The sequence below is a fragment of the Hylobates moloch genome, unplaced genomic scaffold, assembly GCF_009828535.3.
Source record: "Hylobates moloch isolate HMO894 unplaced genomic scaffold, HMol_V3 SCAFFOLD_2, whole genome shotgun sequence".
Taxonomy (NCBI): domain Eukaryota; kingdom Metazoa; phylum Chordata; class Mammalia; order Primates; family Hylobatidae; genus Hylobates; species Hylobates moloch.
Window position 1 is genome coordinate 170,931,328 of NW_026652277.1, and position 21,453 is coordinate 170,952,780.

Here is a 21,453-nt window from a genome sequence, read left to right on the forward strand (position 1 = left end):
ATAAGATGAGAAATTATTTTTAGTTATTTATCACAACTGCATTCACATATATTTGAAAAATAATAGTACATCTACTTGTAAAATATATTATATATATTTTCTGTAGACAGTGATTAATGCCTATCTAATTTGTAAGACCTGTTGCAATAACTCAATAGCTGCCTCAAGGGTTGAGAAACACTGTTAAGTCTTTATTTTAGAAACGTCACAATAAGTCCAAAGGAGGTCATAATATATTAATAGATAATTATACTTTTTCAGATTAATTTGTGTTTCTGAGCAAGATTTTTGGTAATTATAACAGCAGTCATAAGAACAGCTATTTTCAATGAAATTTTAATTGCCAATAGAAGCAAGGATATGGAAAGCATAAGAGTAAGTCTCTGATTTGAGTTTTTTTCATGAAAGTCATTAACCTCTGATATGGTTTGGCTTTGTGCCCCCACCCAAATCTCATCTCGAATTGTAAACTCCACCTGTCGAGGGAGGAACCTGGTGGGAGGTGATTGGATCATGGGGGTGGTTTCCCCCATACTGCCCTTCTGATAGTGAGTGAATTCTCCTTGGCCTTCCACCATGATTATAAGATTCCTGAGGCCTCCCCAGCCATGCAGAAGTGTGAGTCAATTAAACCTCTTTCATTTATAAATTACCCAGCCTCAGATGTTTCTTTATAGTAGTGTGAAAACGGACTAATACAACCTCACTGTGTTTCTGATGTTTCAGTATAGTATTACTACCTTACACATTTGTTATGGGGATAAATATTTGACAGGCTAGGTCAAGTTAGAATTTTATTGCTGCTGACCAAAGGTCATGTAAGATTTAAAGGTCACATAGTAGGTACTATGTGATCTTTAAAAAGGTATAAAACATGAATTTTAAAGATATATTTTATGAGTAAAAACGCTTCACGTTTCTGGAGCTAATATCAATGTAGTCATTAATCCGGGTATTAATGTATAATTTTAACTGATATGTCTAAAACATTCCTTGTTCTGTGTCCCTTTGCAAGCAATTTTCTTTTAATTCTGGATTTCTTAAACTTTAAAGAAAGATTCCCAAATTTGAAAACTACTATTTTATGGTAAACTAGCTAGTTATCCTAAGAATGAAAAATTTACTGAAATACCTTAACTGAAATAAGGTTTGTTGTCACATAAACCTTAAAAATGACTATTTGTGAATCTAAATTAACAAAAGGAGCCAGCAACTGAGAACTCTCAGGAATAGCAGTCACAGTGTGACAAACACACACATACATATAGATAAGGGATTTCCTCATTTATCTCTTCTTCAAATTTCAGCTTTAATCTTAAATTATTCTCAGTATCTTTTTTTTAAATAAGGACCTCTTATTGTTATTTATATGGACAGATTTTAATATGTTTGCATTTGATGATATTGAAAAAAACAGAACTGTTGCCAAAGTTTTAAAAGTAAAGGTAATTTTTTAAATGTAGAACTATTAGATATCAATTTTAAAACTACAAAAAACTCAGAATAGCCAATTAAACCCTAAATGATTTCTAGTGAAATGAGGGAAAATACAAGCATCCAGAAGCCCATCTTGTCTATTACAATAGTCAAAAAATTCCTGAAATGTAAATAATCACTGCAATGCTAATAAGAGAAAAATGGTATTTTATTTACAGAATAAAGTTGGAGAATACATAAATTTATAGAAACTTACATACTCCTTCACCTACAGAGTCAGTGTTAAACAGCCGACCCCCGGTGCAGCTGCCCTCCCTCTAGCCTAGGCACAGCCACTCATCATCTGGTCATTGTTCCTTAGCAGGGCAGCCCTCTCAAGGAAGTTAACACAGGGCAGATTCAAAAGGTCAGAATTAAAATTCAATGCATGCCTACTGAATGCCTACCTATTGTGTGCCCAGCACTCTTCTAGGCAATGACAAGCTCCCTAAAAAAAAAGAACTTAAGAAACTGTAATGAATAAATGATGAGGCTACAAAAAAATCAAACAGGGTGATAGACAATAGTAGGATGGCCTCACAGAACTGAAATTGAGATGAAAGGACTTGCCAGTGAGAGGTCTGGAGAGGAGAACGGTGTGCAGTGGACCGAATCGTGCCCCACCGCTCCCCTCTAATTCATTATGTTGAAGGGCAAATCCCAATGTGACCGTATTTGGAGATGGGGCCTGTATGGAGATAATAAACAGTAAGTGAGATCATAATGGTGGGGCCTTAACCCAACAGGACTATTGTCTTTATAAGAAGAGAAAGACAGACCAGCGATCTCTCCACATGCACACAGAGGAAAGGCCCTGTGAGGACATTTTGAGAAGGTGACTGTCTGCAAGCCAGGAAGCGATCTCTCCCTCCACAGAACTCGACTATGCTGACACCCTGATCTCCAGCTTCCAGCCTCCAGAACTGTGGGAAAATACGTCTGTTTTTCAAGCCACCTTGTCCATGGTATTTTGTTACAGCAGCCTGGGCTAAGACAGTGCATTTGAAGAGTCCCGAAGGAGGAACTGCTGCGGGACTTTTCCTTAGTTCGGCTGAAGACAGGGGTTTTTGTCCCATGGCCACGAAAATTCATGCTCACAGACAATTTGAATTTGAATGAGTAAGACAGGGTTTTGTTGGCTGAAAAAGGAAGAAAAGGGGGAAACAGGGACTCCCGCTAAGCCAGAGTCCCTGCTAGGGCCCTTCCCACCGGCCATTCACAAGCCAGTCAGGCACTTCCCACCGGCCATTCGCATCTCAGTTTCCACACAGGAAGAGGAGGGGCCAGGCTACTCCCTGAGGCAAATGGTGTGAACTTGTGTGGCTCCTCCCAGTGGGCAGGCCAGATGGAGAGGGTGGGGCTTCTCCGAGGACCGCCTCCCACCTGGCTGTCTCAGAACCAGTGAGGTCAGGCCAGGCCAGGGATTGGAGGGAGGGAATTAGGGTGACCTCCCAGTGTTGGGGGTACAGCTTCACCAGGTCAATTGTGCTGTGCTGAGGAGAACAGAAAGGGGATTCAAGGATTAGACACAAAGAAAGTCACTGGTGACTTTGATAAAAGCAACTTCAGTGAAATGGTGGGGGAGTGGGTTAAAGAGGGAACGGGAATGAGGAAGCAAGGACAGTGATGATAAAGAATTCTCTTGAAAAACTTTACTATGAAGAATAATGTGGAAATGGAGCAGGGACTGGGGACAGTGTGGAAATGGAGCGGGGACTGAGGACAGTGTGGAAATGGAGCAGGAACTGGGGATAGTGTGGAAATGGAGCAGTGGCTTTTCAGAAAAAGTACTTAAAGAGAAGTCAGATATATTATTAAGACACACACATGCACACATATCCAGGCGTGCACACACATGCACACACACACGCACACATGCACACATATACACACATGCACTCACATATATACACACATGCACACACACATGCAAACAAGCGCCTGATGATAAACATAATATAAGAGGGATTACCAAAGCCTAGGCCAAATTCATCAACTGAAAACAAAATTATTATAATAAAAAGGAACCCTGGAAGATATGTAAAAGGAATTTACATACAAGAAATCATCCTGTAGCAAGTAGAACTGTATCTACCATGTTAAAAAAAGTTTGTGTCTGAAAATATAATGGCAAATTGTTATTCTATTAATTTGTTTTTGTTTGTTTTTTATTGTTTTATTTTTTCTTTGGCATTTTTATCATTGTAAAATACACATAAAACTTACCATTTTTACCATTTTAAGTGTACACTTCAGTGGCATTAAGTACACTCATAATGTGTGACCATGACCACCATCTAGTTCCAGAACTTTTTCATCACCCCACATGGAAACCCCAAGCCCAATAAGCAGCCACTTCCCGGTATCCTTTCCCCCAGCTCTTAAGCAGCCACTTTCTGTCTCTTGGATTTGTCTATTCCGAACATTTCATAGAAATGGAATCATACAGTATGTGGTCTTTTGTGACTGGCCTCCTTCGCTTAGGAAAATGTTATCAAGGTTCATTCATGTTGTGTCATGTATCAGATGCTCCACATCCTGCTTGTTAGGAAAATGAAAATCTAAACCACAAGAAATACCATTTCACACACATTAGCATGGCCACAATCAAAACTACAGAAAATAACAAGTGTTGACAAGAATGTGGAGTGATTGGAGCCCTCATACATGGCTGATGGGAATATAAAATGGTACAGCTACTCTGGAAAGCAGTTTGGCAATTTCTTCTAAAACTAAATGTGCAACTCCCATACAACACAGCATTTGAACTCCTAGGTATATATTCAAAGGAATTGAAACCAGGTGTTCAAACAAAAACTTGTCCAGTAATATTCATGGCAGCATTATTCACAATAACCAAACGGCAGAAGCAACCCAAATGTCCATCAACGAATTAATGGAGAAACAAAATGTGTTAAGTGCATTCAATAGAACATTATTCAGCCATTGTTTCATTGTGGGCACGTCTGTGTCAACCTACCCCTAAGCTGGAGGAAGCTGAGAAACTAAAGAAAGAGACATGCAAATCTAGTTGCTTAGGAAAGAAACTTTTAATAGGGACTTATAAACAGAAGCCATGTCTGTATCCCTGGCAGTGATGAGATGAGATGGTGGATCCTGAACCATTACCCCCTGGACAGAGGACTTATGTGCTGTCGGGGAGGGGTACACACACTTCAGAAGGAATGGTCAGGAATTTGCCCTCATGGTGGGATTTTTGGTAAGTTGGTGCTCTTACACGAGGAGGAATAGATAAACTGAAAATCTCAGAGGCATTCCCAGAACTGAGGTTAATCAGAAGCCAACATGGCAGATTAGCACCCAGGATGGAGTTGCTTTGGCTTCCACGCTCCACCCCTCTAATGCGGCTCTTACAATCTCTCATGCTCTCCTCTTCCATGATCATCCCTGAGCCTTAGAGAGAGTGCTTGATATTGTCAAACTTTAGCAGCAGTGCTTTGGCAATGGAAAATAGATCAGGCCCAGTGGGATTCCAAATGAGGGAGGTTCACAGGCTTTTGAAGCACCTCTAGTCTTCAGAATACCATGACCTTTGTTTTCTCAGGAGTAAAACAGCACGAGATATATAACATTAATAATTTGCATTCAAGGATTACAGTCAAAAGAGAATTTGTATCCCAGAACAACAAAAAAGTACCTATTCCATTAAAGAGCCAACTACAAGTATCATGAAGAAAATTAAAACTGGTTCCTCTTTAGACTTGCAGACAGCAAATAATTCAGGATTTAGCCCAAATTGTAGGTAAATAATAAAAACTCAGAAACAATGGTGAGGGCTAGTATCCAAATTTTTTGTCTCTAGTTTCCCTGTTTCTGCCAAGGATAAATCATAACAGGGCCAATTTATTTTCAAAATAAATTTTGGTCTCATTATACTTGGCCTGGTTATTTGCATAAAATGTGGCAAGAATAGTGATCAGCCTGATCTGCTTATTAATTTTTTTTCCAGACAGAATCTCACTCTGTCACCCAGGCTAGAGTGCAGTTACACAATCTTGGCTCACTGCAGCCTGGACCTCCTGAGCTCAAGCAGTCCTCCCATCTCAGCCTCCCAAGTAGCTGGGACCACAGGTGTGTGCCACCACTCTGGCTAATTTTTTATTTTTCGTAGAGACAGGGTCTCAATATGTTGTCCAGACTGGTAGGCTCTTTTTAAGTTGTCTTTGCTGGAACTTTTATGAGAAATTGTGGATTCTGCTTTTTAAAAGCCTCAAGGCTAGGAGCCAAGCCAAGGATTCACCATTAGACTGTGCTTGTAATACCTATACAAATTCCTCTCTTCTTGAGGTCCCAAAATATCTTAAGGTTCCCAGGCCTGTGAGTAACTGACATTCTTCACTTAGCACAGGTCAGAAACCTTGTAAGAGAACCATTTAGACAAGGTACTAGGCCAGTCTTTCCTAGAAACACTATATAAAGTCAACCTCCATTCCTCAGTCTGGTCAATTCTGAAAATATGCCATTCCAGTCAATGCCTTGGTAAAATAACCAGTTTCTCCAATTATGCCCTGTTAGAAAAGAAAACAGATTCTTACTGAACTTATGCAAATAAATATATTGCTATCAGTTAAAAATACTCATAAATGGTTTCCAAATTTAGGGTAACTCAGGTAGAGAGAAGGGTAAATTTTGTTCACAAAATTATACTTTACCCAACCTCTAAGCTATAAACAGTTCAAAAGAAAAATAATTTTCTTGACTCTTCATCAATCAGAGTGGCAGCCTTCCAAGCAGGATTATGTACATTCACCTTGGAACTGCCATCCACAAGCCCTGCAGCTCTTTGTCCATCAGGTGAGAGCTGCCTATTGGTCACTGTAGAATCCAGCAGCTCCTCACACAGTTCCAGAGTCAGTCAAACAAAAGCCATATTTGTGTCTCTGGTGGCAGTGAGACGAGGTGGTGGATCCCCACCTGTTGCTCTAATAGTAAGGCAACATATTTGCAATGACAACAGATATTTGCAAAGACAACAGATATTTGCAAATAATGTACAAACAGGTCATAAAAAGAACTAATGAAGGGTGGCCGTGGTGCCTCATGCCTGTAATCCCATCACTTTGGGAGGCCGAGGTGGGTGGATCACCTAAGGCCAGGTGATCTCTAATAAAAAAAAACTCTACTTAGAAAAACATGAAATTAACTGGGTGTGGTGGCGCATGCCTATAATCCCAGCTACTCGGGAGGCTGAGGCAGGAGAATCGCTTGAACCCGAGAGGCAGAGGTTGCAGTGAGCCAAGATTGCACCACTGCACTCCAGCCTGGGTGACAAGAGCAAAACTCCATCTCAAAAAAAAAAAAAAAAAAAAAAAAGTTAAAAAAAAAGGAACTAAAGAGAAGATAACTTTTTGTAGGAAAGAACTGGTGTGGTCAGTGATATTGGAGGATATGAAGTTGTAGAGATAATATTTTTTCTTTCTCAATCTCACTTGCTCAATCTTTCATTTGAGTTTTGTCTTTCATTTGCTCTTTCTTTTTTCTCTTTTCTCATAACTTTTGTTTTTCAAAATTTTGAGAATAGGAATTATGCAAGAACTCAGTATTTGTTGTTTGAAGGCCCATTATAAAAGAAAAGTGGGAAAAACAAATCTGTAAGTTGCTTCAGAGAGACACTTAAAATCTATTGTCAGAGGAAGGAAGAAAGCAAAAGGATAGAAAAGATATGATAAATAAACCAGTTATAGCAATAATAATATTATATTAGACTCAGACAAACTGCATCGATAATGATAAAGAGGATAAGGACATAAGGGTAAATTGAACAATTCACCAGGAAGTTATAATAATACTGAACCTCAATGTGCCAAACAACAAAGCCTGAGAGGCAGTGCCATGTCATATAGCCAGACTGCTTGGGCTTGAAACCTAACTCCAGCACTGACTAGCTGCAGACCTTAGGCAAGTTATTAAATCTCTCTCTGTTTCAGTTTCCTCATATTGAAAATTAGGATATTAATAATGCCTACTTCTTCCAGTTGTTTGAGGATCAAATGAACTAGCACAGTGTTCACAACAGTGTCTGGCATCACAAACATTGGTGTTATTATTGTTGCTGTTGTTGATATTAGTATTGTTGCCCCAAAACAGATAAAGAAAAAATAGAATTCCAAGGAAAAATAGACATGTCAACAGTCTTAGTAGAAAACTTTTAACTTTATTTATCTCTCACTAAGATAAATTTAAGTTTGGAAATGTTTAAGATAGCTGCAATAAAATGTTTGAATAGGATGTCTTAGCTCTAAAGTCATTACAAAAAAGTAAATAGAACATAGTGTACATAACAAAACTACAAAATACAAAGAAAAAAGTAAATAAAAAACAACAACTGGAGACCAAAAAATAAGATGACAGAAGTTAAATGAGACCATAAATGTAAATGACTTAATATATTAAAATACAACATCTTAGGCCATAGTAAAATACAAAATTTAATTTTGTACTTACAAGAAACACTTGTAAAAGTGTGACAATAAGCTAAAAGAATTAGCAAAACATACCAAAAATGTTTTAAAAATATAGTATAGATGACATTTGTATTATGAAATTAGTATACAATGTAAAATTATCCATAAAAACATTGGACCTTTAGAACCTAAGAAAAAATAATTATTTCAAATTGTACAAAATAATGTTTTAAAATATTTCCAAATGCACATAAATCTCTGAGAAAATATATATTCCATAAACGTATGCTGAATAACATAAATTTTATAAATATAAAAGGAAAATAAAGTAAAACTGATGCCTGTATAAACCTACATTAGGAATTTGTTTTCTATGCTCCAGTTCCAACAGAGGATCTGGAAGTCGCCTCTTACCTGCTTTCTTCCTTGATTGGCTGGACTCCCTCTACATCCCCAGCTCCTACCTGAATATGCATTGTAAATGGGAAGTCTGTGAGCAGACTGTAGACAAGCCTCCTGCTTGGGGAACTGTAGGAAATTTGATTCACCCCTACCCACAGTAAACACTCAGGAAGATGATGGGTTTGTTACCAGTTACTCACATCCAGGGGTAAGCAGGCATGTGGCGTGAAACTCCAGAGTGCTGAGAGAGAGCTGGAAGGTACAAAAATCTCCTGCTCAGTGGTATTACAATTTTTGGTTACAAAATCAGAATATCACTTTTTATCCCATAAATATATATTAAAATATATATATATATATAATGTATGGAATATATATAGGGAATAAATATATGTATAATTTGTCTACATAGGGAATATATATATGTAATTTATCAATAAAAAATTTGTTAATCTCCTACTAATGTAAAAGGGAGTTTCTCAAAGGTCTTGATGGGCTCCTCACTTGATTAGAAGGTGCTAACTAGAAGCTGGGTGCATTCATAAGGATTTGAAAACCAAGGAAATTCACACCTCTTGCTGGGAAGGCCCCATCCCTTGCTCTGTGTAGATGTATTATACCTGCAGTCTGAGTCTCTGGGCTCCTTTCCATCTACACTCTCACCTTCAGCTCTGCCGCCTTGCTGGCAGTAGCTCAGGCCACAAGTACCCTGGACAGTGGAGGGCTCGAGCAAGACCAAATCTTCTACAGGTAGATGATTCCCAACTCACAATCTCTTTTCTCAACCCCAGAGTTTTAGTTCCCATTCCCTGGTGCTGCTGGATGCTACTGCCAAGGTCTGGACAGGGGGACATGGAGGGACACTGAGGGTGATGATGGATAGAGATGTGGGAAAGAGATTTGTCTCTGCTCCCAGAAGAAGCAGGCGAAGGGAGGTTGGGATGTTTTGACTTTGAAGTGTCAGTGGTCCCAGGTTCAGCCCATTCTTTGTCCTCTCCATTTCTTCTTGATGGCCTGAATGTTCTACTTGTCATCCAGGCTCCAGTGAACAAGCCAGGAATCAGGCTTGACCTCTCTCTCTCCTGTTGGCCCCAAAGAAGGCATATGCCTCCCAGGAATGTATGAACGTGCACTTCTGTAGCTTTCTTCTTAGAACCTTGGGCACCAATCTTTTTCAGCTGTTTTTCTTTCTTTCATTTTATTTTTACATAGATCTTTTCAGCAAACATTCTAGAGGCTTCTTGAATCCTATTCAATATCATACTTCAGCCAAATGGTAACAAATTAACAAAAAGGCAGCAAATTATTAATATGCTCTCAATGTGCATTATACATGGATGGGAGATTTGACTGTTGAGATCTAAAGGTCCATGACTTTAACCACATTGCTAATTGATTCAGGACATGATGACATACTTCAGGTTGTTAGGTGGATGGGTTAAGAAAGTCTTCCTGAAGTTCTAAAGAGCGTGCCCCTCCAGAGTGGGTGACAGCTGCATAGCTCGTCTGCCGTGCTCTGCCCGAATGCTGTTTTCACATGGCGTTTCTTCTCTCTTTACTTTCAGGTAGAAATTGAGAAGCTGGATTACCATCATTATCTGCCTCTGTTTTTTGATGGGCTTTGTGAAATGACATTTCCCTATGAGTTTTTTGCTCGGCAAGGAATCCACGACATGCTGGAACACGGTGGGAACAAGATCCTACCTGTCCTTCCACAGCTCATTATCCCGATAAAAAGTAAGTGAACAGGTGAAAAAGCATCACTCAGTTTATATAGTGTTGCTTTTTGACAACTTGCTAATTAAGCAATAAAACCTAACAGACTGAGGTGATCCTCAGGTTTTGCAATAATTTTCATAAATTGACTTAGGAGGCCAGACAACCCAAATCTCCAAAAATATATCCCATCATCAATATTTCACTATGACTTAGCCACATAAATAAACCAAATTCCATGGGGTTTGTGCTAATTTAAAATAGTAATGACATAAGCATTAACATTAATTTATGCATCCAGAGGTCTTTACCTGCTGCAGCTAACTTCCAATTCTTTTTTTGTAAGTGGCATCTTTAATTTTTAAATTATAAACACAGTTATGTTGAGTATATTTGAGGTAGTAGGATTCATAATTTTAAGGAAGGGAAGCCGAGCTGCATAGGTGAAAAGAAGAATGTTTTTAAATACCTGAAACTTTTAATCTACAATACGTAAGCTGGGTGACTCTGCAGTAGCCCTGTGATTGGCTTTGTCTGTCTGTGAAATGAGATTGTCCTTCCTTTCTGCATGCACCTTACTGACATCGTTGCACAGCCCCTTGGACTAGTTGTCTAAAGCACCTGAGGTTGTCCCACGAGACAGCCTTCCTGGGCTCCAGAACACTGTCCATTCTTACCTTGCTGCCAGCAGAGCCACCCTGATGGGCATGCCTGGCATCCACTGGTACAGGCCCAGGAAGAGGAGGGCCTCTCCTCAAGTCAAGGTGGCAGGCCTGGCCCCTCTCACCCTCCCCAGCACACCCCCTCCCCAACCCCAGAATTGCCCACCTGTCCTGCATTGCTACTGCTGCTACTGCTACTACTAATTAAAAGCAGACGATCAGTGCCTCCTCTGAACACTCATTCTGCAGATGAGGGAGACCCTACCTTTTTCTCAGCCAGAGCTGCTGCAGGCACTTTCACCCCCTGGATCCAGGCCCAACTGCCCATGGCTTCGAGGGGTGAGGAGGCCCCTGCTCCCCCCGCTCCAAGTTCCGCCTCATCTTCTACTCCAGGATGGCAGCTTCCCAAAATGATTGACAGGATGCTTAGCTAGTCCTCTAGGTTGGGGAACCCCCACCTCACCAGCTCAGGTGAGCTCTTGCCATGAGGTTTCATCAGGACAAGAGCAAACTAGCTCAACATAGGGTCATCTCCCAGAGTCTGGATTATTTAATCTTATCCATGGTCACCTTCCATTCATTCGAATGTATCATGATCAAAATGCTAGATTTCCACAGTTCTGCTCTTAGTGCTTGCCTCAAATCAACTCTGAAACTCTCCCTTAGATCTTTGAGGTCTCCATAGAGATCTGTAACTGGCCACACCACATTTCCACCAAGACAGACAGAGTGAAACCAAACCAAAGGACGGTGCTACCTGATGTGAAAGTAACACAGAGAGAAAAGAGACCCTGTAAAGGGGCTTATTAAAGAGCAGCTAGCTTCCCTAATCCACAGCTGCAGGAAGGCAGGCTCTTTAAAGGCTGTCAGGGAGGGTGTAGCATCCTGAGCCGCATTAAAACTTTTCCAAAAGTAATTTCTTCTCTCAGATGGGTCACATTTTTGAATACATTAAATTCTACTTGAACTGCTACATTTCTAAAGGATGATATGTAGCTTTCTCTGATAAACAAGAAAGGCCCAGAATGTTCTCTGCAGGAACTCTCTGTTCTTTTCCTCTGGCAGAATAGCAGCAATATTCGGACATATATTCTTTTTTTTAAAAAATCAATGCTTCATGTTGGGATCACTGCCTTCTCAGGGGTCTCTCCCTCAGAGCCCACTGGAAGACACTGACAGGTAGAAAAGGAATTGCTAAGTAATATTTTGATTATGCTGTCTGCAATTAAAGCATACCACACTGGAGTTTTGCAGGCCAAGGTGAAGTGATTTTCAATTTTGTTTGATCTGTATTTTGAAAATACATAAATGAGTTAAGAGAGGAGTGACGTGACTAAATTTACAGTACACACATGCTAGAGGTCATCTGCTGATGAGTGAAAATGTTATCAAGAACTCAGTAGACGTGATTTGTCAGAGAAAATTAACTAGATATGAATTTGATGATTTAGGGTTCTGGAAGCAATGACAATTTATCTTGGTTGATGCCATTGCGTGGCTTTCAGCGCTTCTGCTATTCGATACTGATGCTGAGTCTAACTGCTCCTTCCTTCTCAATCTGTTTATGTCACTAAAAGCCAGACTTTTCTCAGGAAGAAATGCTGATTACTTATGTAAGGTCATGCACAGTTCCAGCACAGTGTAAAAAATATTATGTGCATAAAGAAAATCTTTCAGGAGGAATTCTGGAAGGAGGCTAACTGGATCTAGAAAGAGCTGATGTACATAATTGACATAATGTATAACATCTCTGTGTATTTTATTTTCACACCATACCCAGTATAATTTAGACTCTATCCAGGGGCAAAAATTAACCTCACCATTACCAGCAAGCAGACTAGAAGTTGTGTTTTTTTTTATATGTATATTCTAACTAATATCTATGAAAACAAAGCAAAATGTATAAACTCACTGTGAGGCAGTGAGCTAGGATTAGCTGCCCTTGTATTTCTGGAACCTGGGTTGATTTCAACAAATTAGAAGGCCGATAATACTGGAATGAGAAATTGAGACATTTAGTGGCACTGGGGTTTCTAATATGATAACAAACAAGAATCCACCGTTCTTTCTCCTACTGCTGCTTGGTTCAAGCCCCCAAGTTCTGGAATATCCCACACGATGGGATATTCACTGATGTTGTTTTCTGGCACAACTACTGCTGCTCCCTTTTCCCTCCTACTTTTCTGATTTCCATCTTGAGTTATTTTGGGTCAGAAACTCCAAAATCATACTGACATAAAGTGCTCAGGGTTGGTAATGGAGCATTGATTGCTGGGAGCAGCAGCAAAACCTCACAGGGGAGGCTGAGAAAAGAGCAGCCCTCTTACTTGTCTGGATCGGGGATTACAGATTCACATTTACTCCATCCAGTAGGAAAAGACAAACCCTTCTCAATCCATCAGAGTAAAACCAGGAGGCAGTGTCTGGAATCTCCACATATGAAATTCAGAAGGGGATTCTTCCGAAATAGCGGTCAAGAGGGCAGAGAGGGGCCAAGAGCAACCGGCAAACTCTATCTAAGAATCTCTCTCCTCAATAGAAGCGAGAACAGTAGCAACACTGCAGCCACAGGGGGCCATGGGAAAAATCTCTACACACAGGGAAGGAAGTATTGTGCACAATCAGAGAAAAAGAATACGTCAACAATATTTGGCATAAGAACCAGAAGAAACTTTTAGAAACTTGTTTGACATCCTCAGGATTCAGGAAGACGTGGCCTCTGAGAAACAGAAGCAGAAATCCAGAAGAGGAGATTAGACTCAAATAAAAAGAAGTCCATTTTGAACAGGACAAGGCAAACTGAAAATGCCGTAGTAGAACTAAAATCTCCATAGAAGTATAGAGAATAATCAACTGCACAAGATCAGTTATAAATGCAACCTTAAGGTTGCATTTATAAGTGTATAAAAGACAAGTGTATAAAAATAAGGCCAGAAAAGATATTAAATTGGAGGACATAGGACACAACAGAGTTAAAAGTTAGGTGTTCCCAAGAGGAACTATCAGAGCAACAGGAATAGCAACAATAACGGCAGAGGTGATTCAAAGAGATGTTCTGGGAGGAAAAATGATCTCTTATTATGCAGGTAGAAAATACCTGCAGCAATCTAAAGAAAATCAGGGAAAACAGACTCAGGTGGAGGCGCAATTTGCCAAAAAGTTTAAATTATAACATAAAGAAAAATCCTTCAAACGTCTGGACAGGGGAAAAAGCTACACACCAAGAAATAATACTAACTGAGGCTAAGATTTTTTGCAAGAGTGAATTCCAGACAACAGAGCACCTTTCAGAGAATTGGGGGAGAAACATCTTGGGCATGATTTTACCCCGGTCATGTGAATAAAAACACTGTGGACGCAGTGACTGCAGTATCCCTCTGTCCTTCATCCTGAAGGTGACTGGGGATGTGCTTCAACTCACAGCAAGTAAAGCACAGTGAGAGTCTCCAAGTGAAGACAGTGTAGTGTGAAAAGCAGTCAGCACTAAACCTCGGGTTATGTCTAAATAGTGGAGGGAAAAGAGTTTCAAAGCCACATCAAGTGTTGAATCATAATTTTGCAGTAATGACTCTTAAAAATCCCAGGAAAACTGGGGTCTACACCCTCAAAGTCAATGCAGAAGATAAAGGTAGTTAAACAGAGTCTGTCTATTAAAAGGACAAAAGCTGAGTAGACAGCAAGGAAGGGCTAAGAACCAAAAGCACAAAATAGGATGAAGAATGTAACATCCAATAGATCAGCTACGAAAATTAACTTTAAAACTGAAAAAAAAAATCTGTATGTAAACTCTCTAAAAAACAAAATAATACTTAAATATGTTCAAAGATATATTGGAATAAATAAAAAAGAAAGCAGAAGTAGTGATTTTAATTTTAGAAAAGTAAAATTTAATGTAAAGAGTTCTCAAGTGTATAAAGAGGATCAATTTATAATGAATAAAAATATTCACAATAAAAATTTAATAGTCATGGCCCACTGTGTACTGCAAACTATGACGCCATATTTGAGAAAGAGTCAGCTGCTGCTACTCATCGTTTTCACCCCGGAAGGAAGGTAGACTTCTTGACTGAGAGCTAAAAAGATCCTTGTCCTTCCTCCACTGCCTGATCTTTGACTTTAAGATCTAGGATCTTCACCAACCCAAGTGAACAGCCTGCCTTCTAAAGCACCGTTTCCCAGGCTTCAGTGTGCATCCGCGGACCTTGGTAAAATGCAGGCTCCAGATCAGGAGATGCGAACGGACCTGAGATGCTGCATCTCTGACAAGCCCGTGGTCCATGCTGATGCTGCCTGGCTGAGGCAAGGCCTGCCGGGGCACAGAGGATGCTTGGGCGCCCCAGGCCCTACCAAAGAGTCCTGGACACGAGAGCCAGGTGTGGGACATGGGTGGGAGGGGAAGAGATTAATGCTAATTTTCTCCCTTGTATGTGGGATCAGGAGATACTGCATTGTTCATAATGTGCATAATTAGAGAAACACAGCTTTAAGATTTTAGGCCTTAAATGTAACCATTAATGGATTAAAATAGATAGTATGTCATATGAGGTATAAGTGAAAGAAAAAACACTTTCAGTAAGGCAATCTTTTTTTAAAGAAAGCCAAGGTAACTTGTAAAAAAACAGAAATACAACAAGAGGACAAAAGGAAAACCAAATAATCTGTTGTTTCCACAAAGGATTGGGAGAAATAATTCACTAGTTACAAGGAAAAAGTCTTGATTTGGAAACTCCTTTGAAAGACTGGTTTTAGCAGGGACTGCCAGTCACCTCATATTGATTAGAATTTAACTCCCCTCCACAAACATACCTTCTTCCCCACTAATTTATGATCACATAAATACTGTTCACTGCAAGTCCCACATCTGCTATGATTACTTTTCTAATACAACTTGTTTTTCTCAGCATTGATAATTGCCTCTCATTTTGCATGCTTGATTTTTATATACTTCCTAATTTTCTTCAAGTATTACAAGATCTGTCAAAAGAATATTATTTTTGAAATGTTCAGAACATTAAATAACCCAGATTTATCTGATTTTATCTGAAATTAATTTTATTTCCCTTTCTGGAGACATTCACTCCTCCACCCTCCATCCATCCATCTGCTCCAATCTGGACCACGTATTGTCTCGGCCTGACACTTCCTGTTACTCCTCTTTTATGTTCAACCTCTTTCCTTAGCCCTTTGTCTTGTTTTCCTCATCACTGTTACAGTGCGCATCTTCTAGTAATTTCCTGGAAGCATATGAAAGGTATATTTTTTAGTTCTTGCATATCTGAAAATTCTGTCATCAAGCTTGATTATGAGTTTGCTTTGTTGAAAACTCTTTTCATTCAGAACAGGGAGGTCATGTCTCTATCGCCTCCAGAGTCTTATGTTGCTTTGAAAATCTTGATGCATCTGAATTTCTAGTCATTTGCCTGTGACCTATTGGCCTCCAATCTCTGAACATTTTTGAATCTTTATCTCTAGTGATATGAAATTTTATGTGGATATACTATGGTGCGTTTTTTTTTTATCAATTTTCCCAGGAAATTTCAATCTAGAGACCTATGTCTTTCCATACTAAAAACTTTTTATGTGTTACTTCTTTAACAGGGTCTTCTCTCTGTTTTCTCTTGGTTTTCTGATGTAATTCCAGCCAGTCATCTATAATGCCTCCCAGTGGATTCCCTTAGTTCTTTATCCTTTTGTTCATTTTTTCCTACTCTGTCTCTTAGTTCTATTTCCTGGGAAATGTCCTTGACTCTATCTTCCAAAATTGTGAATATTTCACTTTAGTTATTGTAACTTTCCTTTCCTCTGACTGTTCCTTTTTTATACTATTTGGTTCTTTTATGTTTATTCTCTTATCTTTCTGTGAATATTTATTATAGATTTGTAGGGCTTTTCTTTGGGGTGGAGGGTATTTAGCAGTTTCTTTTTGGCTTCCTGTCTTATTATTTTTTTTTACTTATTCAGTAAAAATAAATTTTCCCTTTGCTACCATTTCAGACTTTCTTTATCCCGCTTATAGATCAACAGGTAATATACTGGCCAAGAGCATAGCCTGGAATCAGACTCACTAGTTGACCAACAAGGCAGTACCTCTATGAGTCTGCAAGAATCTCAGCATTACTGGGCTTGCAGTGCTCCCAATGCAGATACAGCTTAGACAACAATACCCAAGTCCTTTCGAATATCTGAAAAGCCTTCCAAAGCAGGATAGGTACAAATAAGCCCAGACCGTGAAGACCACAGTACCTAACTTTTCAATGCCCAGACATCAAGCATCAAGACCATCCAGGAAAACATGACCTCACCAAAAAAATAAAAATAAAAATAAAAAAACAACCTAAGTTAGGTACCAGGTACCAATCCTGGAGAAATAGAGATATGTGACTTTTCAGACAAGGAATTCAGAATAGCCGTGTTGAGGAAATTCAAAGATATTCAAGATGACAGAGAGAAGAAATTTAGGATTCTATTAGATAAATTTAACAAAGAGACCAAAATAAAAAGAACCAAGCAGAAATTTTGGAGTTGAAAAATGCAATGACATACTGAAGGATGCATCAGAGTCTTTTAATAGCAGAATTGATCAAGCCGAAGAAAGAATTACTGAGCTTGAAGACAAGCGGAAAACATACACTCAGCAGAGAAAAAAGAAAAAAGAATACAGAATAATGAAGCACACTTACAGGGTCTAGAAGATAGCCCCAAAGGGGAAAATCTAAGAGGTATTGGCCTTAAAAAGAAGGTAGAGAAAGAGATGGGGTAGAAAGTTTATGCAAAAGGATAATAACAGAGAACTCCCCAAATCTAGAGAAAGATATTAATATCCAAGTACAAGATGGTTATGAAACACCAATCAGATTTAAGACAAAGAAGACTACCTCAAGACATTTAATAATTAAACTCCCAAAGGTTAAGGATAAAGAAAGGATCCTAAAAGCAGCAAGAGAAAATAAACAAATAACATTCAATGGAGCCCTAATATACCTGGCAGTAGACTATTCAGTAGAAACCTTACAGGCCGGGAAAGGGTGGCATGACGTATTTACAGTGCTGAAGGAAAAAACTTTTAACCTGGAATATATCCAGCAAAAATATCCTTCAAATATGAGGGAGAAGTGAAGACTTTCCCAGAAAAACAGAAGCTGAGGGATTTCATCAACACAAGACCTGTCCTACAAGAAATGCTAAAGGGAGTACTTCAATCAGAAAGAAGAGGATGCTAATGAGCAGTAAGAAATCATCTGAAGCAACAGAACTCACTGGTAATAGTAAGTACACAGAAAAATAGAATATTATAGCACTGTTACTGTGGTGCATAAACTACTCTTAAGTAGAAAGACTAAATGATGAACCAATCAAAAAAACAACAACAACTTTTCAAGACATAGACAGTACAATAAAATATAAATAGAAAAAAAAGTTAAAAACCAGGGGGACAAAGTTAAGATGGGGGTTTTTATTAGTTTTCGTTTTGCCCATTCATTTATGCAAACAGTATTATCAGCTTAAAATAATGAGTTATGAGATAGTATTTGCAAGTTTCATGGTAACTCAAACCAAAAAACATACAATGGATATACACAAAATAAAAAGCAAGAAATTCAATCATATTACCAGAGAAAATCACCTTCCTTCACCAAGAGGAAGACAGGAAGGAAGGAAAGAAGGAATAGAAGATCACAAAACAACCACAAAACCAAAATATCAAAATGACCATAGTGAGTCTTTACTTATCAATAATAACATTGAATGTAAAGGCACAAAAATCTCCAATCAAAAGACACAGAGTAGCTGAATTGATTTAAAAAAAAAAAAGACCCAATGATCCGTTACAAAAAACACACTTCACTTATGAAGACACACGTAGACTGAAAATAAAGAGATGGAAAAAGATATTCCATGCCAATGGAAACCAAAAAAGAGCAGAAGTTGGTATGCTTATATCAGACAAAATAGATCTCAAGTCATAAACTGTAAGAAGAAACAAAGATATAATGATAAAGGGGTCGATTCAGCAAGAGGATATAGCAGTTGTAAATATATAAGCACCCAACACTGGAGCACCCAGATATGTAAAGCAAATATTATTAGAGCTAAAGAGAGAGACAGATCACAATACGATAATACCTGGAGACTTCAACACCCCGCTTTCTGCATTGGACAGATCTTCCAGACAGAAAATCAACAAAGAAACATTGACTTAATCTGTACTACAGACCAAACGAATCTAGTAGATATTTACAGAACATTTCATCCAATGGCTGCAGAATACACATTCTTTTCCTCAACATGTGGATCATTCTCAAGGATAGACCATATGTTAGGTCACAAAACAACTCTTAAAACATTCAAAAAATTCCAATAATATCAAGCATCTTCTTGAACTACAATGGACTAAAACTAGAAATCAATAAGAGAAACTTTGGAAACTATACAAATGCATGGAATTAAGCAATATGCTCCTGAATGACCTGTGGATCACTGAAGAAATTAAGAAGGAAATTGAAAATTTTCTTGAAACAAATGATAATGGATACACAACATACAGCGAAAACATGAGATACAGCAAAAACATGACTAAGAGGGAAATGTATAGCTGTAAGTGGCTACATCGAAAAAGAAAAACTTGAAATAAATAACCTAACAATGCATCTTAAAGAACTAGAAAAGTAAGAGTAAACCAAACCCAAAATTAGTAGGAGAAAAGAAATAATAAAGACCAGATCTAAGTTAGAAAAAAAAAGACCCTAATAAATAAAATCAGAGAAAAAAAGGAAACATTACAACTGATACCGCTGAAATTCAAAGGATCATTAATGGGTACTATAAGCAACTATATGCCACTAAATTGGAAAATCTAGAAGAAACCGATAAATTCCTAAACACATAAAAACCTACCTAGGTTGAATCATAAAGAAATCCAAAACCCAGATAGACCAATAACAAGTAAGCAGACAAAGCATAATAAAAAGTCTCCCAGCAAAGAAAATCCCAGGACTCAATGGCTTCACTCTTGAATTCTACCAGACATTTCAAGAAGAACTAATACCAATCCTACTCAAACTATTCCCAAAAAAATAGAGGAGAAGAGAATACTTCCAAGTTCATTCTATAAGACCAGTATTATCCTGATACCAAAACCAGACAAAGACACATTAAAAAAAAAGGAAAGAAAGAAAACCCAAGCTAATGTCACTAATAAATATTGATGGAAAATCCTCAACAAAATACTAGCAAACTGAATTCAACAACACATTAAAAAGATCATTCATCATGACCAAGTGAGATTTATCCCAGGGATGCAAGGATGTTACAATATATGCAAAGCAATCAATGTTATATAGCATGTCAACATCATCAACATATGAATGAAGGACAAAAAGCAAATGATCCTTTCAATTTGTCCTGAAAAATAAAAACAAATGTTTAACATCCCTTCGTGATGAAAACCCCTCAAAAAACTATCAAAGGAATGTACGTCAACATAATAAAACCCATGTATGACAGACTCACAGCTAGTATCACACTGAATGGAGAAAAACTGAAAGCCTTTCCTCCTAAGATCAGGAACATGACAGAGCGCCCACTTTCACCACTGTTATTCAACGTAGTACTGGAAGTCTTAGCTAGGGTAATCAGACAAGAGAAAGAGATAAAGGGGATCCAAGTGGGAAGAGAAGAAGTCAAATTATCCTTGTTTGCAGATGATATCATCTTATATTTTGGAAAACCTAGACTCCACCAGAAAACTAATAGACCTAATAAACAAATTCAGTAAAGTAGCAGGATACAAAATCAAAAACAAAAATCATTAGTATTTCTATATGCCAACAGTGAACAAACTGAAAAGAAATTTTACAAAGTAGTCCCATTTACAATAGCCACAGATAAAACTAAGTACCTGAGAATTAACTTAATCAAAGAAGTGAAAGATCTCTACAATAAAAACTATAAAACATTGATGCAAGAAATTGAAGAGGACACCAAAAAATGGAAAGATATTTTACGTTCATGAATTGGAAGAATCGATTTTATTAAAATGTCCATACTACCCAAAGCAATCTATAGATTCAATGCAATCTCTATAAAAATGCTGATGACATTCTTCACAGAAATAGAAAAAAACAGTTTTAAATTTTATATGGAACCACGAAAGACCCAGAATTGCCAAAGCTATCCTAAGCAAAAAGAATAAAGCTGGAGGAATCACATCACCAGACTTCAAATTTACTACAGTAATCATACAGCATGCTGTATGGCATAAAAAAACAGAAGCACAGACCAGTGGAACAGAATAGATAACAGAGAAGCCAGAAATAAGTCAATACATCTACAGTGAACTCATTTTTGACGAAGGTGCCAAGAACATACACTGGGAAAAGAAAATCTCTTCAATAAATGATGCTGGGAAACTTGAATATCCATATACACAAGAATGAAACTAGACCCCAATCTCTCACCATATAAAAAAATCAAATCAAAGTCAATTAAAGACTTAAATCTAAGACCTCAAACTATGAAACTACTACAAGAAAACATTGGGGAAAATCTCCAGGACATTGGTCTGGGCAAAAATTTCTTGAACAATACCCCACAAGCACAGGCAACCAAAGCAAAAATGGACAAATGGGATCGCATCAAGTTATAAACCTTTTGCATAGCAAAGGAAACAATCAACAAAGTGAAGAGACATCCCACAGAATGGGCGAAAATAATTGCACACTATCCATTTGACAAAGAATTAACAGCTAGAATATATTAGAAGCTCAAACAAC

The 21,453-nt window shown here is 38.2% G+C and overlaps 1 protein-coding gene across 3 annotated transcripts in view; it reads left to right on the top strand.

Moving 5' to 3' along the window:
- The window catches only part of PACRG (parkin coregulated), a 580,605-nt gene that overhangs the window by 318,549 nt on the left and 240,603 nt on the right, over positions 1-21,453 (top strand). For all 3 annotated transcript variants that reach the window (XM_058435659.1, XM_058435660.1, XM_032162072.2), the window contains exon 3: positions 9,869-10,040. In XM_058435659.1, the coding sequence (XP_058291642.1) occupies positions 9,869-10,040 (172 nt within the window). The remainder of the gene's footprint in view (positions 1-9,868; positions 10,041-21,453) is intronic.